This window comes from Nipponia nippon, unplaced genomic scaffold (assembly GCF_047370975.1).
Source record: "Nipponia nippon isolate SJK-2023a ecotype South Korea unplaced genomic scaffold, ASM4737097v1 scaffold_5, whole genome shotgun sequence".
Lineage (NCBI taxonomy): Eukaryota > Metazoa > Chordata > Aves > Pelecaniformes > Threskiornithidae > Nipponia > Nipponia nippon.
The window spans coordinates 32,545,261-32,563,351 of record NW_028262369.1 but is presented as its reverse complement, the minus strand read 5'-3'; the positions used below and the strand labels follow the sequence as shown (position 1 = coordinate 32,563,351).

At 39.2% G+C, this 18,091-nt stretch overlaps 1 protein-coding gene across 8 annotated transcripts in view; it reads left to right on the top strand.

Annotated features, from left to right (window-relative positions):
• Nucleotides 1–18,091, top strand: part of ST3GAL3 (ST3 beta-galactoside alpha-2,3-sialyltransferase 3) — a 203,813-nt gene that overhangs the window by 54,333 nt on the left and 131,389 nt on the right. For 6 of the 8 annotated variants that reach the window (XM_087733941.1, XM_087733939.1, XM_087733944.1 and 3 more), the window contains exons 3-5: nucleotides 1,058–1,105; nucleotides 3,156–3,290; nucleotides 11,666–11,708. In XM_087733941.1, coding sequence (XP_087590067.1) covers nucleotides 1,058–1,105; nucleotides 3,156–3,290; nucleotides 11,666–11,708 — 226 coding nt within the window. The remainder of the gene's footprint in view (nucleotides 1–1,057; nucleotides 1,106–3,155; nucleotides 3,291–11,665; nucleotides 11,709–18,091) is intronic. The other 2 variants (XM_087733943.1, XM_087733945.1) reach the window with 2 other exon arrangements.

Below are 18,091 nucleotides of genomic sequence, written 5' to 3'. Positions count from 1 at the left end.
CTGGTAGTGGAGTAGAATTCAGTAGACTTTCTCCTTCAGTTGGGATTGGCATCAAAATGGATGGCAAACCAGGAGGCTTGCTAACAAAATAAGTGTTGGTTTGTCTCAAGTAAGAATACAGCTGGAAAAAACCCCCGCCGTTGAGCATGGTACCATATTGTACTTGGAACGGAATATCAAATTATTACTGATAAATTCTGCAAACAGGTTCTCGGCTGGGAGAGTGGTATATGAGGAAAATGAATGACTAATAAAGGGGACTGGATCATGGGGTGAGCTAAGTGCAAGCAGGCAGTAAGGGTTTCTATGTGGCCAAATGTCAAGTTGCATTTATAAAAACTATGAACTGTAAACCACAATTGAAGGAAAATGTGCCACATCATATGAAACAGTGACTAAAAGTATCAGGCATTAACTGGTGAGCAAGAGTTGTCATTGTGATCATGGTTAAATGCTATTGTGATCCCCAGATGGCAAAATAAAAGGATATCAAGTAGAGAGGTTATATTTTTTTGATACTTGGCACATGTGTTGCATAAAGTAGAAAGGTGAAGGGTATTGATAAATTGAAATGCATTCAGCTGGGGAGCCACTAGTGTGAGTAAAGATGTGGAAAACATAGTGAGAACTGCAAGGAGCACAAAATATTTGGCTTAGCAAACAGTGTCAGGGAAGAGCTGATCATAACAGGCGAGTCCCCTAAGTGGGGACAAAATATTGATAATACATTTGATAAGAAAAAGCTCTCCAGTCTAGCAGTCAAAAGCATATTATGATTCAGTTTTGGCAAGGTCAACCAAGCTTATTAGGCATAAAGGGAAATTATTTTCAATAAATTGTAGCTACTTCATTGGGTAATGACATTGTGATTTGTTGCATACTCCAGTGTTCTGCCTTTGCTGGATGCTTGTTGTTTTGTCTGGCTGGTGAAGAAGTTGTTCTGCTTCCTGGTGGAAGGGAGTGTAAGGAGTTATTTAAGCAAAATAACAAGAAAATGTTACAGCAAGAAATGGTGCTAAGAAAAAGGGGAAAATGAACTTGTACTCTTGTGTTACAGATTCAGTGGTTCTTTCCTTTGACTCCGTTGGACATACAATAGGCTCAGGTACAACATTGCCTTCTTCTCTATCTCCCACCTCATGACAAGGCTTCTACTTAACTGGACACGGTAGCCATGTTGGGAGGCAGGTCACTGAGTCAGACTTTTGTGGGAATGAACCATCTAGCCAAAGTGGGTAAATAGGTTCTTTCTTAAGTGTAGTGGAAGTATTAAGGGCCTTAATGTGACACGAGGATTAACATGTGGGACCCCTTCCATTTCCCAGCAAGGCAGATGACCTGGATGTGTTACATGCGTTAGTGATGTGGTTTGTGCTTCTTTTCTCATGTGAAAGGCATTAAGATGATGTCACCCACCAGCTGAAGAAAAACTGTTCTATGCTACTAGGAGAGTTTCTCAGCTAAACAAACAGTTGAGTTATTTGGGGAAAGACATCAGGAATCCTTCCAGGAAGGAGAAGGCAAAAGAGTTGTAGCTAAACAAATAGGGCTGGAAGCCTTTTTTTTTTTTCTTGGGGGGGGGCGGGGGGGGGGCGGGGGGAGATTGACCAGCATTATCGAACCCCAGGGCAAATCCTGCCCAGTCTAATTTCCTTTGGAACCTGAGCATGACCTTCAATTAAACTGAACCAGAAATCAAAAATTCTTTTGTGTTGGGGGCACTTCATGAAACCAGTAACTATCCATTTGGCTATGTGTAATACGTGAGCTGTAGCCAAGGTACACCATAGTGAGCACGATACTTGATGAAATTCAGTTTACAGTGTATGTATAATGATACACAAAGTGCAAGGGAAAGGCTAAGAATTACTCTTACAACTTCAAACCCCTTAACACTTAAAAGATGTGGGGGTATTTATTGTCTTGCAGAAAAGAAAAAGTAATCCAAGTGAAGGTTTGGTATTTTATCTTGCTTACTAGCCTTTCCTCTTAGGTTGATGGGGGAACATGCTGCCTTCCAACATAGCACCTGTCTTCTGCCTGCACAGTTTGAAAGAGAGCCTGCTGCCTGACACTAACAGCAAAGCTTGAACACAGATTTCCAATTTACTAACCCCCGAGCTAGTGGTAGTAACTTGCTTTGTTTACAATACCCCAGATGCTTTCTGCTCTCCCTGCGTCTTCTCTAAAACTTATATCTGGAAATGGATCTATTGTGGGTGCGTGGTCTGACGTGGGAGTATCTCTAGGGTGCTGAGTGCAGAGTGGACACGTTGCTGTGTTTATGGGGGGAAGAGACCCTCTATTAACTCCCTTCTACTAATTAATATAAATTATAGCTGAATTGTGTTGTTGCCTGCCTCCTTCTGTATTGGGTGATGGTTTCTTTAGTCTGCAGAAGTAGGGAGGAAGTTCCATAGGTTTGAGATACGAAATCTGTGAGTAAAATTCAGGGAAATATTTTGATTACAGCTGAGTATGTCTGAATCAGCATATCTACACTGGAGTTATGCTGGACTGATGTTGGTACAGCTAAGACCAGAATTTGTCCTGGACTAAAACTTTTAAATATTACCTACTACAGATTTTTTTTTTTTTCCCCTAATACTATTTTGGTTTCTAATTTGATGTGAAAACAGTTAACCCTGTGGATAGCTTCCAGTGCAGGGTATCTATGGAGTTAATCATAACTGTTGTGTTATGATACTACCAATAGGGTGGTAAACTTAGTTATGAAAAACAGTTCAACTGCTCCCTGTCTTTTGGAGTTCTGTTGATATGGAGGGTGGGAAACACAGTAATATAAGCCAACGGACTGTCTGGGTCTGTTTTAAAACCACTGGTCTTTGTTCTGCTTATACATTGCAACTCAGGCTCGGATTGGTTAGGAGTAAGACAGTAAAATTTGATCTTTTGTAAACCCTTCCACTGCAACAAGATTGAATTTCTTCATTGAAAAAATATGAAGAAAACTCATATATTTGAGAAGGGAGGCTCAGAAATGTCCAAGAGAGCTGTATGTTTATTGCTTTCATATTTAGTCCTTTGCATTCACTGTGCCGCAACCTTTAACCTGCTCTGAACCGATATGTGTAATAAGATGTCAAGATGTGCGATGTCTGCCCAACTGAGGGATAGCTTTCCTTGTTGAACAGGAAGGAGAGAGAGAAAAACTGTGGCTATTGTGCTTCCGCTGTCCATCCCATCTCACCTTGCTGCAGACCCAGGAAAAGACAGAGCCCAGAAAGAACCCAAAGAAACAATGGCAGCTCCAGGCCCAGCCATTCCTAGTAGGTGATGTTTCAGGTTGGGGTAAGAAGGGACTAAAGTTACATACTGTGAAACATAAAAATATATATACCTTTTTCTTTATTAGTCAGAATTAAACAGCTGTGAATAATAGTCTCCCTGTTAAGATTTCATGCTGCTTAAAACTCGTACTCATTGACTTATATTTGCATATTAAACAGCTTCTTGGAATTGCTCTTTTGTAATTGTTAATCATGCCAAGTGAAGGGCAACGTCTTGTTGCAGCTTCTGTATTTTATTTGAATTGACTGTTTGTCCTTAACTTGGTTTTCCCCTTAACTCTTTGTCCCACATGCAAATCTCAGTTTTCATTGAGGCTGGAAATCTGTCCTTATGCATCTCAGATAATTACAATCTCTAGGTTATTCCAGATAAACTTACTGAACTGAGTGTTCAGAAGATCATCTGGCTATGGAGCCTTTAAGTACTGCTTCATAGAAGATTATTAGCCTAGAGGACATGAGAATCAAATATGCTTGGAGTGAGACTGAACTGTCTGAGGTTCACACTGTGGTCTAGCCTTCACAAGTCCAGATGTTTTTGTGATTCTCTTCATGACTGCCCCTTCCCTTGAAAGCTAAAGTTTGAGTAGCAAAGATAAATGTTTGATGTGATGTCTAGGCCAGTGTTTCAGCTGAAACCGTTTCAGAAAGGAGAGTGTCATGCTTTGAACTTGGGAAACACTAAGCAGGACACAGGGTGTTTGAGAAGACCTAGATTTTTTTTGCTTGCCATAGACAGCTAGTACTACTTTTTTTTTTTCTTCCCTCTCTAGTTGCTTTGTTTTACTTCGTTGCTAGCAAATCAAACATTTGACCTTGAAAGTCGGATTTATACCCCTGCTATTTTTGTTCAAGACTTTTTCTACCTCCTGTATCTGAGAGCAAGCAAGTTAAATTTTTCTTCTCTAAGCCTCATTAGGATAGGAGTGCAACTTTCCTATCTGCTAATGTGCTAGCTGGAAATATTGAGGTTCTAAATACCTTATGGCTGTAGGCTTACATTGTTGTTAGACATGTTTGATTGCAATACTGGCCGCTGGTTGTATGGCAGTTGTTCTCAGTGCAGGCTTAAAATGCAGTAGTTCTAACATCTCAAGCAACGCAAGTGTTATCTAGGTCTTGCTCAAATTGTTTGAATATTTTAACTTTGTTGTTGTTGTTGCTTTTTTCTTTTCAATTTAATTCTTAACCTTATCAAAAGTTTGGCTGACTTGCGCAAAGAAAATGGAGCTTTTAAAATTTGGTTTAGAGTAGCATATCTGCTGCAACTCATGTGCTTGAGAAAGCCCACATGCAAGACCATGCTTTCAGATGCTTAGTTCACAATGATAGTGGAGTAATCATCTGCAAGTTTAAATCCGTGCTTATTTAGGAGTTTGCTGTTAGTAATTCCTTATGCTGAAGTCCTTAACCATCTTGGGAGAAGCTGTGAGAACTATGAAGGAAACTCTCTCTGTTTCCTTCAGCAGCTGAAGATGCTCAGATAACCATTTTGTGCAGGATGAGAAGAACCCTGTGTCTGTCCTCCTAGATACAACTCCAGAGTGAATTTGGTGACTACTTTCGTATGTTTTGGATGGAGAGTGGTATGGATGGAGGCCAGGAATAGGAATACAACTGAAATCGTCAAGTATCAAATTAGTAGAATAGTGACAGACTCCTAGTATGAGAGAAAAACATTGGTGACTTGCAGAAGGTCTCTTGCTGTTCTTTGGCTTTCTCAGTGAGAATCTGGTAGTATAGGTGGCTACAATTACAAACTCTGATCTTTCCCAGATTTCTAGGTTAGTGGTAATTAATTGAGATATTATGTTAATTAATAGAATTTGTGAGGCTCTGGTAGCTGTTCTTGGTTTGAGGAAAACAATTTTAATTTACGTTTGGAGCTGATGTGGTTCTAGTGTGTTGAGTTTTTTGTGTTAGTTTTTTCCCCAAAATTGCATTTCTGACTGTCTTAACGCTACTTGGTAGCGATGGGAAAGGAGAAGTGAACTTATTATGCTGCATTTTTCTACATTCCTGTAAAGTAGAAAATAAATGGGAAAGATTTTTTTTTTTTTTTCTGGTTTTTAGTGGCTTTATTCTGCAAAAATGCTTTTCCCTTTCCATTTTTGATTAATGAAGTTCTACTTCATTCTTTATTTCTTTGAGCTGTAGACTGTGGGAGCTGCTTGAATCTTTGCCAATGACTGTCATGTATTCGTTGCATAGTCCTTACGTGACTTTGCCAGCATGTTCAGTATCATCATCTGTCTTCTTATTAATGCTCTGTTCCTCCAATTGAAAATACAGCTGTGAATGAGTTGAGGTGCAAATGCCAAGTAGTGGCTTAAAGAATACCTCAAATTAAAAGTATTTTAATGGGATCTTTGTCTATCATGTGGCATCTCTCTGCATCAAATCAGTACATCTTGTAAGTCACTAAAAGCCAATATAGATTACTGTTTTGTTAATATTGTTCTTGACTTTTATTAGGAAATACGATACAATTTCTAAAATAAAAAATATGTCCGAAGATTCAGTAGGGCAGCATTAACTCCATTAGCCAAGTGGATACGTGGTAGTAAATGAAACAACTGTTTATTTAGCAAAGGTTGCTTTCTGGCTTTAAACAGATGACTCCCTGGGAAAAGAAAAAGGGCATTTGCAGTTCATAGGAGGAAATTTTTCATCTTCCTATTGGATTCTTTCATAAATTCAGCTTAAAGCAGTCCATTGCTTTTCTACTGTTGGAGGTTGCTATAGTTTTATTAGGAAAAAAGTTGTAAGGAGTTAATAGTCCATGTTAAGGTAACCAGAGCCTTTTAAAATGTAATATGCTCGAATGACCTCTTTTTGTTTTACTATACCTATTTTGGAGGTAAGACAAGCAGGCAAAAGAGCTTCCTGATGGATGACCCATACAGCACTATCAGCAAGTGATTGCTTATTTGTTCTTTCTGTGCCTGGGGGATGAATAATGTGGTTGCAGTGTCTAATGAAGGAGACCCCTCTGGTGTATTGCTTTCCTCAGGCTGTAAAGCTGGGCCAGATGTCTTTGGGGGCCCCAATCAGGAATTACAGAGGTAAAAAAACCACCTTGACGGTTTAGAGCTGGAAATTACTTCCTTTTGCTGCTAAATCTGAAACAATAAGTAGTATCCCCATGATTTTAGGTGTCACCAGGGTGTGCAGGGGTTTGACTGGAGACAAATTTGAACTCACAGGTTTTTATTTCAGTTGTGCTGATAGTGCTTGATGTATCCGTTTCCATCCAATATAGCTGTTTTCATCAGGTGCAGTATCTAGAAAATGAATATTGAGTTTGGTGCAGCAGGATTGGTGTCTTTAGATCAGTTTGCACAGTCTATGAACATTTTTAATAGATGTGAAATTCCAAGTTTTGCTGAAGACGTAATATTGTTAAGGAAGTTCTTTTGCTCCCCAGAAAAAAAGGAAGCCTAAGTGAAGCTACATTAAAAGCTGTTGAAGAATTGTTTTTTTACACGCATGGTGGAAATGTCAAATGGGCAGATAGTTCGACACAGACGTAGATTGGTGAGGCATGCTTCTCATACTGGGCTGCAAGGGCTAAGCAGTTATCTTTACAGATGTCAGTTCTGCTTCTTCTGTGTATTTTTACAGAGCAGGGAAAGGCACCAAGGACTGGGCTTTATCTTACCAGTATACTTAGGGTTCTCCCTGATGTCACTTAGACAACCTGGAGAAAAAGGCTGTTAAACTTGTACGCAAAAGAGTAAACGGGGGTGAAGAGGAAACTGGAACACAGACGTGCATGCAATCTGTGCAAGTTAGTGCTGAGGAGCCCGGATGGCCTCAGCTCTACCCCTTCTGTACTTGGCTTTGCAACCTTCTTCCCCCCCCCCCCCCCCCCCCCCCCCCAGTTATTTAAATAGCCTCAGAAAATAATGCTTTCATCAGTAAGTTCCATCACTGAAGAGCTTAAAATGAAGATCCTAAGGAAAGGATGCAACATTAAGCCCTTGTTTGTCCAGTACTTTCATCGTTGCTCAGTAATCCTGAGTGGTATTTTTTTAACCCTGGAAGAAAACCTTTCTGTTGTCCTTTTCAGTTGATCAATTGCATATGACTTTTTTCATTAATTCTTTCTTGTCTCTTGAGTTCTAGCAGAATTGCTTTACATCAGCTGAACTTATATAACTGTCCATGTGTGTTTTCTTAGTCCAAGGTGAATGTGAGGTGTTTGACCTTTTTCATTGCAGGGCAAGTCATTTTACCTGGCCTTTGCCACAGATGTAGAACTTGCATGTGGACAGTGACTAAGGCTTAGCTCAGTTGGAGCCTCAGTTCCGCAGAGACCAAACTGCACTGGACAGGATGAAATGTATCAGGGTGGTCTGAGCTGTTCTTGATAGGGCTTCTGTCTCTTGAGTGTCATACTGATTTCTTTGACAAACACAAACATTTTGAATAAAATAGCTACAATTGAACCTTCTGCCTTCCATCCTGTACTTGCAATTACCAGTTAAACACAGAGAGAAGTAGAACCGCATATAGCCCATCTTTAAAAAAAAGTTTAATTTTCTATTTCTGTGGGTAAAGTTGTTTGTACTGTGCTTCTAAGTAGCTAGCTGCTAAAGGAATAGTACTGAAGTCATCGGTGAAATCAGTTATGGGTAGTTTGGAAGGATAAAACCAGTGAGCCAAGTTAATTCCTGGATTGTTGATTTCAGATTAGAAGCATAAGGGGAAAGTTTGGCCCATTTTGCTTGTATATAGCTATATTGGCTACAGATGCAAAATGCAATTTGAAAACTTGATAGATACTTTATGCTGTGCTTTATGGCTTTTTGGGTGGTCTGTATGGAGTTTACAGACATGAGACAATGCATTTCTCGCTGCCTGGTAGCTGGATTTCGGTTGGATACTTGGGAGAAATTTCCGTGCTAATGCCAGCATTGAATTTGGCACAGGATTTGCATCATTTATAGCAATTGCTATGCTTGGCTGTACTTCTGTTCATATAATCCTAATTACATGCTTTATTATGAAATTGTTGTCAGTTATTAGATTCTTACTCAATTCCAATCTTCCTGGAAATGTAGAAACGCATTTTATTTCTGACCTAAGAAGACCTCTTGTCCTTATGGGGCATGATGAAACTTCATTTCCCATGGTCGTTCTTTTCTGCGCTTCTGTACACTACTGTACCCCATTGTCAGCTGAGAACTGTAGCTTCCTAGCACAAGTGAGTGTGGTCTTTAGATTGCCTTGCTCTCTTTTACAGCTGTTGCTTTTATCCCTCATGGGCCTTTCAGTCTCCTGTGGGCTGAGAACGTAAAGCCTTGTTCAGATTCTAAGACCATGATGCTCTTCTAGTAGATGCAAAATAAGTTCTTTATTACCTTCACTCATTTTTGGCTTAAAAAAAAAAAAATCCTATTCCACACAGCCGTATAAATGCCTTGTCAGGAGACTGGCATGTCAGACATGGCCTGAGCAGGATCAGACCTACCAACCTGGTTAGATTTGAAGGGTTAGATCTCCAGAACCACAGCCATTGGTAGCTCTACATTGTGCTTCAGTACAGACACCCTCGCACGGGGGGGCATCATGATGATGTTGGCAGAGGCCAACATCAAACCACAGTTAACACGGCCATCTGGTCCCAGCTAGTTCTTGGTGGAGATGCTGGAGTATTTCTACCTTGTTCTCTCTAGCTGTTTTGTCCTGTTTTTCTCTAATATTCTAGCACTTCTTCATCTCACTCCATGAAAAAGAAGAGAGTTTTTCTGTATCAGCTGGTTACCTTGGTGAGTAAGGCTTTAAACTAAGGTGATGGGAGGTGAAGGCAACCTGTAGGTTAGGGCTCGGAGAGGCTACCTGAGTGCCAAGGCAGGCTCTTGTGGCCAGTATTTTCAAGGGACGAAAGGGCAGGAGTGGGATTGCCCCTTTCTCTAGCAGTGAGCTGTGCGATCATCACACCCTGACCATACTGTATTTTAGACTCAGTTGTACTTGTCTTTGATTTAGTGAGTCTGTGTTTTATTTTGTTTTAAATTAAATACATAACTCCAGACAAGGATTGCCTTTTTCTGCAGCTGGGCTATGTGTGTTTGGCTTTCTCTAGGTATTTGGGGTTTTATCTGTCTTTTGTGAATCCAGACCGCTTCCAGCTGGCATGTGGGCTGCGCTGTTGTGTGTCACAGTGACTTGTGGCCCCTGTATTCATAGCAATACAGCTAAATGACATTGGAAGGCTGTAACAAGACTCTGATTTTTTGCTAAAAAGGATGCGAACTTTGAATCTGTAATTTAGAGACTCCTAGTGTCTTTCTTGGGGGAGCAGCATGTGACAGAGATTCATTTCCAAGCCAATAGTAACGCTGTGACTTCCAGAAATCCCAGTGAGTGTGACATGGCCTGTGGTGAGGGCAGCATTTCTCTGCCTGCAGTAGTTTGCACATTTCACCAGCTAGCAAGAGGAAGGAGCATAGATGCTTCTGGTTTGATGTTACAGCCTGAAAGGATAATTTACCCCCTACTGAAAATCAAGAACACACCTGTGCTTCTAGCTTGAAACCAGAAATGTTGTTTTGTTTTGTTATACTTCATACATTTTTTGGAAAGTTCCTATTGTGAGATAGTTGACATATATAATTTTACAAGATTACTTTATACCTCTGTTAGTAATCATCAGTGAACATCAAAAGTAACCACTTTAAACCTGGGGAAGGTGAAATGCATGTGACAAACAGAAGGTAAATCTTCCGACATTTTAACATTGCAATGGAGGTATGTCATCTGTGGCACTCGGCTTTTAGTATGCATATGTTTTCTGGTGCTTTGGTTGCAAAGCTCATAAAGTGCTGACTTAGTAGAAAGCCCAGGATGATGTAGTAGTTATGAGGTGATGTATCTCCTGCTGCATTTCCTCTTCTTGTATTTCCTGTTGGGAAGAAGGGAATGTTAGCTTGAATGGGATAAGACTGATGACAGGTTGGTCAGTGGCTGTAGATGTTTAAAAAAAACCCCAAAACCTCTGTTGCTGTTTGCTCAGTATGGATGTTGTTTTGGGAAGGAGGAAGGGTTAATAAAAATTGAAGGCATGTATTTTTTTCCCAGAATGGATACCTTCCTATGTACAATCCTACATGCGGAGGAGTTAAGGTTGGACAGGAAATAATTTCTTGTAGGAGGAATAAACTGGGAGAATGTTATGAGGAAAGCAGCACATGGGGGAAACACAACTGTCAGTATGTGGAAGGTGGAGGAGAGATGCACAGGTGCATTTCTAACATCGAGTACAACAGGGATGGTGGGTGACACGCGGGTGCTGGCAGAGAACAGGTAGTACGTGCCAATACCAAGTGCACACATGTTCTGCAACTTCTGTTACCTAAGTTATGTCAAACATAATTCTTCCCTTGGCTCAGGAATTAAAACTTAATGAGACTGAAATCAATGGCACAGTTTACACTGACGTATCTGTTGCAATCGTTTTGTCTTAGGTACGTGTTTAGGCTTTCCTGTTCTGCCAGTGATAGCATGAAAAGCTTGTGATCTTGTTAGGTAAACTACTGCAGCAGAAATTCTGGTGGTGTTTCATAAGGAAAGCAAACTTCTCTATTTCCACTGAGCTCTTTCTAAAAGGCTATGAGAGGTTTTTTTCTTCTTGTTTCTTTTAATACATCCTGATCATTAAGCTCTGGAGGGATTTACAAGATCACAATGTATTCAAAGATGCAGAATGCAAAGCTTACTTTATACAAGAGTTACAGATGTTGTGAGTGATAACTTTGTTCCTGTAGCTGTTCCCTGTTTGTGGCATAAACTGTGACTTTGCAGTTTCCTATTGAACAACATCACCTGAACTTGAAGCGTTTTTGCCACCATGAGTGACTTTCTCTTGAAGAAGGGCTGCTTGATTACGAAGTTCTCCGTTCGAATATACAAGGAATTAAGAAAAATTTCAAAGCTCTACCATGTCAGGACCTAGAAGGAGCATTTGTCATACAAATTACTGGCAAAATGATTTCTACGGCAAGCAGGAGAGCTTTGTATTTCACTGCATGCGTGGTTTCGGTAGCACTTTGTTTTTATGACTACAGATATCCTGGTTAATTCTAGTGATTTCTAAATTAATGATTACCCATGCGTTCTCTTACTGTAGTATTTCCCGGAGATTCAGAAATGTTAATTTGGGAATACCTTGAAGTAACAATAATCTGTGATAACAGCTGCTAGCAACTGGAAATTACGATATAGCTATTTTCAGTTAGAAATAATTATTGCCCTTCCATAAGGACTTGCTGCTTTTTGATTTTGGTGCCTTTTGCAGGGGAGACACTTGCAGTTTTTATGATACTGTGTTCCTTGCTTTTGTTTTCCAGAGTATGACAAACTGGGCTTTCTCCTGAACCTGGACTCAAAATTGTAAGTAGAACAGTAGGATTCTTCTTTGTTTCTATAGTTACAGATTTCTGTTGTAAGCAACTTTGGTGTCACCTGGGCAGTTGGCTCACTGGACTATGCACTTCTACCTGGGACAGCCAAGTCCTGCAGCAACCTGGCAATTGTGACTTCTTTCCTTACACTAGGCTTTGCTGGCCAGCTTGGATTGTGGTTCACTGTCATTAAGTCCTTAATGACTGATCAAGAAGCTGTAAATGTCCACCTGAAACCATGACTGTCAGTCTGCTCTAGATATCCTACTGTTAATCTTCCAAATGAGGAAAAATGTATTCAACATTTGAAAGCAGGAGGACTGTCAATCTGCAATGTACTGGGATGCTTAGAAGTTCATATTTCCGTTCCACTTGTTTCTTTAAAAATGGATACTACTGTTTTTGTTTGTAAACTGGGGTGGAAAGAACCTCAACACAAGGCAGTGACCGTTTGCTATGTCAGAAGAACGACAAAGTGCTGAATGATAATACTCGTCATGCTTTGTGCCATAAATCAGGCAAATTGAGAGTGAACTTCTTAACACTAGGGGTCACTAGTGACTCTATTTCTGAGGTCAACAGCCCCGCAGAAATTTTGGTATTGGGAGCAAAAAAAGATAACTAAAAACCTTCTGCCTCTACTACTTAAAAAGGTACTGAGGCAATCCAGTGGCTTTGAATGACTTGGGGATGCATCCCCTGTACAATGTATCATGTTAGTATAAAAAACATCCTTAATGTTTAGAAAGTTTCATTGTATTTATAGGGTGTAACATTCAAGTTTTGAATTTAGTTTTCCTGAGCAGCTTGGGAGCTTCTGTAATGAAATAAAAGCCCCATAAGTGTGTTGGGAACTGCCGTTTGCAGGAACAAGAAAGTCTCTAGGTAGGAGCTTCTTTCACAGAAGCAGGTGTGTACATAAACTCAACTATAGTAATTTATCTGGCAAAAAGGTACTGTAGAAGAATACATATGAGAAAGAAGGAATATTGATTTCCCCCCCCCCCCTCCCCACCAAAGGCTCTGTATCTTATTCAGTGTGCAGGAAGGGTGGCGTTTACTGCATGAATAGCTGGTCAAGGCTTCTTTGTGGTCTCGTTTAATGTAGCGTTCTGTGCGGATTTTGTTGCGTGCTGTCTGGAACCTGTGCTTGTTGCACAGTTACCAGTTTTCTTGATTGAATTTTCTGTATTGGGACATCCTTGCGATTTAGAGACAGTAGTGTATGTACCCTTACAACACTTCGGGATGAGATGATACATTATCTCCAATTTATACATGTAGAAGTCAAAGCAAAGAGATTACTCCAAAATTGTGAAGTGGGTAAGTAACCTTTGAATGAACTTCTTGGTCTTGGTAAGGGAAGAATGGTTTTTAACTTTTTAAGTAGTCTGATTTTTGTTTTTTTTTCCAGACTACTTTGCATATCTTATAATGTCCAATTTCTTGAACACACACATTGACTGTCCACACACTTTTGGCATATCAGGTTTGGATACCAGCCTGTGCTGTGTCCAAACCACTGCTTCAGTTTTGCTCTTCCTATTCCTCCTTCTGTGTTCACTGTCCTTTTCTTTGTTGCTTTTAGCAAGTCCCATTGAGTCTTCCTTCCCCTTCAAGCCTCTGTGCTTTTTTTCTCTTCTTTGCTGACTTATCTACTTCGATTACAGCTCTGAAACATGGCCTGCTCCTTTTTATACTTTAGCTTGAGGACAAGTAAAGTTTTTACCTGCTGGAGGGCCTCTAAAACCCTAGAACTTTTTTTATTAAAATCCCCTCATGATAAAATCTCTCCATTATTTTTGATTAAAGCAAGATTTTGTTGACTACTTCTAAAAAAAAGATATTTATATTGCACCTTAAATGTGCATATTTGCTTTTCAAAGCCATAAAGTTAGCTTCTGGAAAGGCTTGTAATAAAATCAGCATGATTAAAATAAATACTATGAGGTTAAGTTAAGGAGCAAAGAAAGCAAGTACTATACATAGGTGAAATCACTTTTTTTTTTCCCTGTAATTGCCCTTTGTTGATTTTAGTTTGGTTTTTTTTCCCTTTTTTGTGGTGTTGTTGTTTGTTTTTCTTCTGTGGAAGTAAAGCTGGCCCTGCTTTGAGAATGGACCTGATGACCTGCAGAGGTGCCATCCAGCCTGAATTATTCTATGATTTTTTTAGCAAGGGAGCCAGAAAAAAAGATGAAAATACCATAAAACATACTAAATAAATTTTGAAATAAAAATGGATGACAGCCTAGAGGAATTTGCTGCTGTTCCACAAGTTCACCATGTGTGGTCAGGGTACCAACTACGTTTTCTAAGTACACACTGAATTCAGTGCTTTCTGCGACTCAATCAAGATGGTACCATCATAGAAGCACTTTCTGGTTAAAAAAAATTTGCTTGAACTTGAAAGGGATAATATGTTCTGCACTGGTGACTTTATTGGCAGAAATAATTTAATTATGTCTGTTGTGATATAATTGTTCTGGTGGAATTTTGCAGTAGATCATAACTTTATAGGGTTCACTTAATTGACAGCATGTGCAAGTCTAGTGTGACAATTAGTTTCCTCTTTTTTTTTTTTTTTTTTTTTCCTTAATCTTTCATTTGTTCAAAGTGTGTTCCTGGCTATGTTAGTTGATGTCATTTAAACTAATGACCTGGAGGACTAACATTTTCTACAAAGGTAGATCTGCATTAAAACTTCAGTGCTCTGACTTGCATTTTAAATTACATTATACAGAGAAAAATGTTTGACATGCAAAGGCAAATGGACACACTACTATGTATTCATCTTTAATTTTTTCATGTATTACTACTTCAGTGTCCTCTACCCTGTAGATGTCCAGACCATGTTATTCAGGTATAATACATTCTGTTGTGGTTACAGCAACGTAATGATTCTGTTCACTGGTTCTCTTTGAGTTCATGGTAATGAAACCAGATGTGTTCACTTTGGAAAGACAAGCTGTCAGAAGTACTTGAGAAGTGTTTTCTGTGGGAACTGCATGAGGCATGCCTTGCTATAGCATTAGGGAGGCTGGTATGGCCAGAAATCTCACCTGGAAGGGGATGGCCAGTTTTAAAGATACTGCACAGTTGCTTCATGGAAATGACTGGTTCTGACCAGATGTTTTGTTGCTCTGAGCTTGTCAAAAAGGAGAATATCAAAATGGAAGATGCTTTCTTTCTGCTGCCTGTGCTTAGGCTAACTCTTCTTTGGAAAGTCTTTAGCTTTAAAAAACAGGATGATATCCAGGTAGGGATTGTTCACAAATTACAGGATGAATGGAAAGCTGAGGACATCTGTAAGCAACATAGTTCATAAATTAGTTGTTTCCTTAGTTAAAACAAGACCTAAGACTGCTCGGGACCAGATTAGTGAAAAAGATCTGTGCAAGAGGAGTTTATCTTTTAGTTATGCTTGTACCAACCATAACATCATTACCAAAATTAGAATAACAAAACAAAATACGCCCCAAGTATAGAAACAGGCCAGTTGCATCCGTTTCTCCCAGGTAAAGAGGATCCCCAAGCAGCAGAGCCACATACCATTTTAAAACCCTTAAGAATAAAATCCCACATTTATTGGTTGTGTAGAGAAGCATACTTATACAAAAAATACGATATAATTCATAGGTCTTAATTCTTGGAGGGGCCAATAGTTCCTGAAAAATTTAAGGCCATCAATCACATTAGTGACTCAGCCAGTGGATTACTAGGTGCCACCAAATGCTAAGATTTGCAGTTGCTTGCTAACATCTGTGCTTGGCAAAGGGTTGCATGCTTTTATTATTAAATATTTATATTGTAGTAGTTCTTTGAGGCTGTCCAGGTCCTAGAAACAAGAGTCTCATTCACTACAAATTCTGAATCATTCTCTGAGCAGATCTTATGTTTGCATTGAATTCAATGAGGATCAGCATATGATCATGTAGTTAATTATAGATAGTATCTTAACGCATATTTAGTGGGCCCAACTGAAGGTTGCATGGTTGTTCTTTATTCTGTCACTTACTATTCTGTGAATGCTTGGTTTAGTCACCTTAACAATTACTTTGATTATGCCTTGGCATGTTACAAGTGTAGATTCACTTGTCTTGCACACATGAAAAGCGCCTTTTTTGTAATAACCCGTGTGATCTGGGGACTCTTCCCTTCTGTTGGTTGCCCTCATGCTTCTATACCAGCTTTCCTTACTCTGCCAGCATACCATTTGCTCGGTGAGATGGAAGCTAGGGACTGCTACTTCTGTCCTCATTACAAACTCATCCTTCAAAAGCTATTTTCAAAGGTATTTCAGCAATTAGGTTGGTGATTTGATGCTTCTAAACAACAGCCAGGAAAAAAGCTCCCCTTGAGTGACGGTGGATTTTTTCACCTGCTGCCACGGTCAGCTCGAAACCTTGGATGTTAAAATCTCGACTGATGAATGATGGAGGAAGTGTCCCAGGGTTTGACTTTGACTGGGCAAAAACCACTCCCTCAAAGTTTTGCAACTGTTAGATGATGTGCTTGAGCTTACTGGAATCATTCTTCACTTAAACAAAAAGATAGTGGGTATTATAATGTATTAAATTGAGAGAGAAAGTAAATATTTTTAAAGGTAGAAACAGGCAAAAAAAATTGCTATCTCAATTAGAAAAATGACTATGAAATCAGTATGATTGACCACAATAACATAATACTAACATAGTTAATATACTGTATTTATAGAATGTATGGTATATATTTTATATTGTGTACTTTGGGAATTTTTAGGCAATACTTAATTAAAAGGAAGAATATTTTTTCCAGTGGGCTCTGTGCTTTGCTAGACATTTTGTGATACTGTGTATTTACATGTTTTTCCAATATTATAGAGTAAATTTGTGAGGTACAACAAAGATTTTTTTTTTTTTTTTTGAATATTCATGATAATTTCAAACTTCACTTTAAAAAGAAAAAGAAAGAAATTGAGTCTTTGGGGAAAAAAAAGGGCAAGAAATAACAACCTTTACCCTGCAAACGCAAACGAAACTTGATCTAGACTTTGAAAAGACTGTAAAAATGGAGGGAGTTTGGGCTAGGGAAACACACAAATTGGGTTACTTCTGTTTGTTGAAATTTCTTTACTTCAGAGCTTCAATAATGAAGAACTGAAACAGAGCTCCTTCCCCTCATTTTGTTTCTAGGGTGGGAGGTTGCTTTGAAACTGTGTCTATGTGTGGTACTTCGCCATTAAGCGCTGTAAAAATAAGCAATAAACATGTTGGAATGCTGGACTTTCCCCATGCCTGCTGCTGTGGGATTTCTTTGTGCTGTTTCCCTTCCTATTTGTCTTTTTGTATTCCTGTGATCCTGAGGGGGAAAAAAGAAAAGAAGCGAGAAGTCCCAACGATCTCCTGTCCTGGCTAGGCAGGAATAAGTGTGTGTCTCACGGGCTAAATGGAGGTATTCTGGCCATCACAAGCAAGAGCAACCTGATGCTGTTTCTGAAAGATTATTGCAAGGCTTAGCATACTTTACGACATCAGTATTTTCCTGGCAGTTGGTTATTTATTTTTCTTTCATTTCAGATTTTTCTTTGACTTTTAATTCATGTCCTGCTACCTAATCTCTTCCAATCTGTACTAATGGTTTGAGCATTTCAAATATTTAAGAAAATGAACCCTAGCTATTCACAGCAATTCAATTACTGGGCTGTTTGTTGTTCATCCATCAAACCTCCCACGTTCGGGTGGGATGTAACTGCCATCCCCGTTTTTTTGTTTTGCTCTTCTTAGCTCATTTCAGTTTTTTTTCAAGTTTGGAATTCTCGTAAGGATTTCTCACATGAGTCTCCATTATCTAACTTTGGGATTCCTGTGTTAGATACAACCTCAGTCGATGAAGAAGATAAAGACTGTAGAACTCAAAGTTACTGGTTACTTAGATAGAACTGATTCATTATGTGATTTGCTAAGCGCAAACAAAGTCAAAAACTTATGTTTGGTGCTTTTAAAAGGGCCAGTTTCCTGAAGCTGGAAGCAATTATGAACCAAACCATGTGGGAAAAGAATGTAAAGCAAGAAATATGAATGGCTGGGCATTGTTTAGAGCAGTTTTATACTGTTTGCCCCAGCAAGTTCAGTTTCATAAGAAAGAAATGTTCATGGAAAAACGGTTTTACTGAGCATATAAGGGAAAACAGTGATAATGTATTTAGAGAAAAGGTAGAAGTGTGCAGTAAATACATGGAGTTTTGTTCTGTTTGGAAGAGAAAAAAGTGCTTTCCTTAATATCAGCAACAAAAATTCAAGCAGCAGATACCTAAGTTTATGTGCTTTAGAATTGGTATGTCTGGACAACGTTCTTGCAAGAATTTCTAAAGAAGTAGCTTTTTGGACTGCTAGA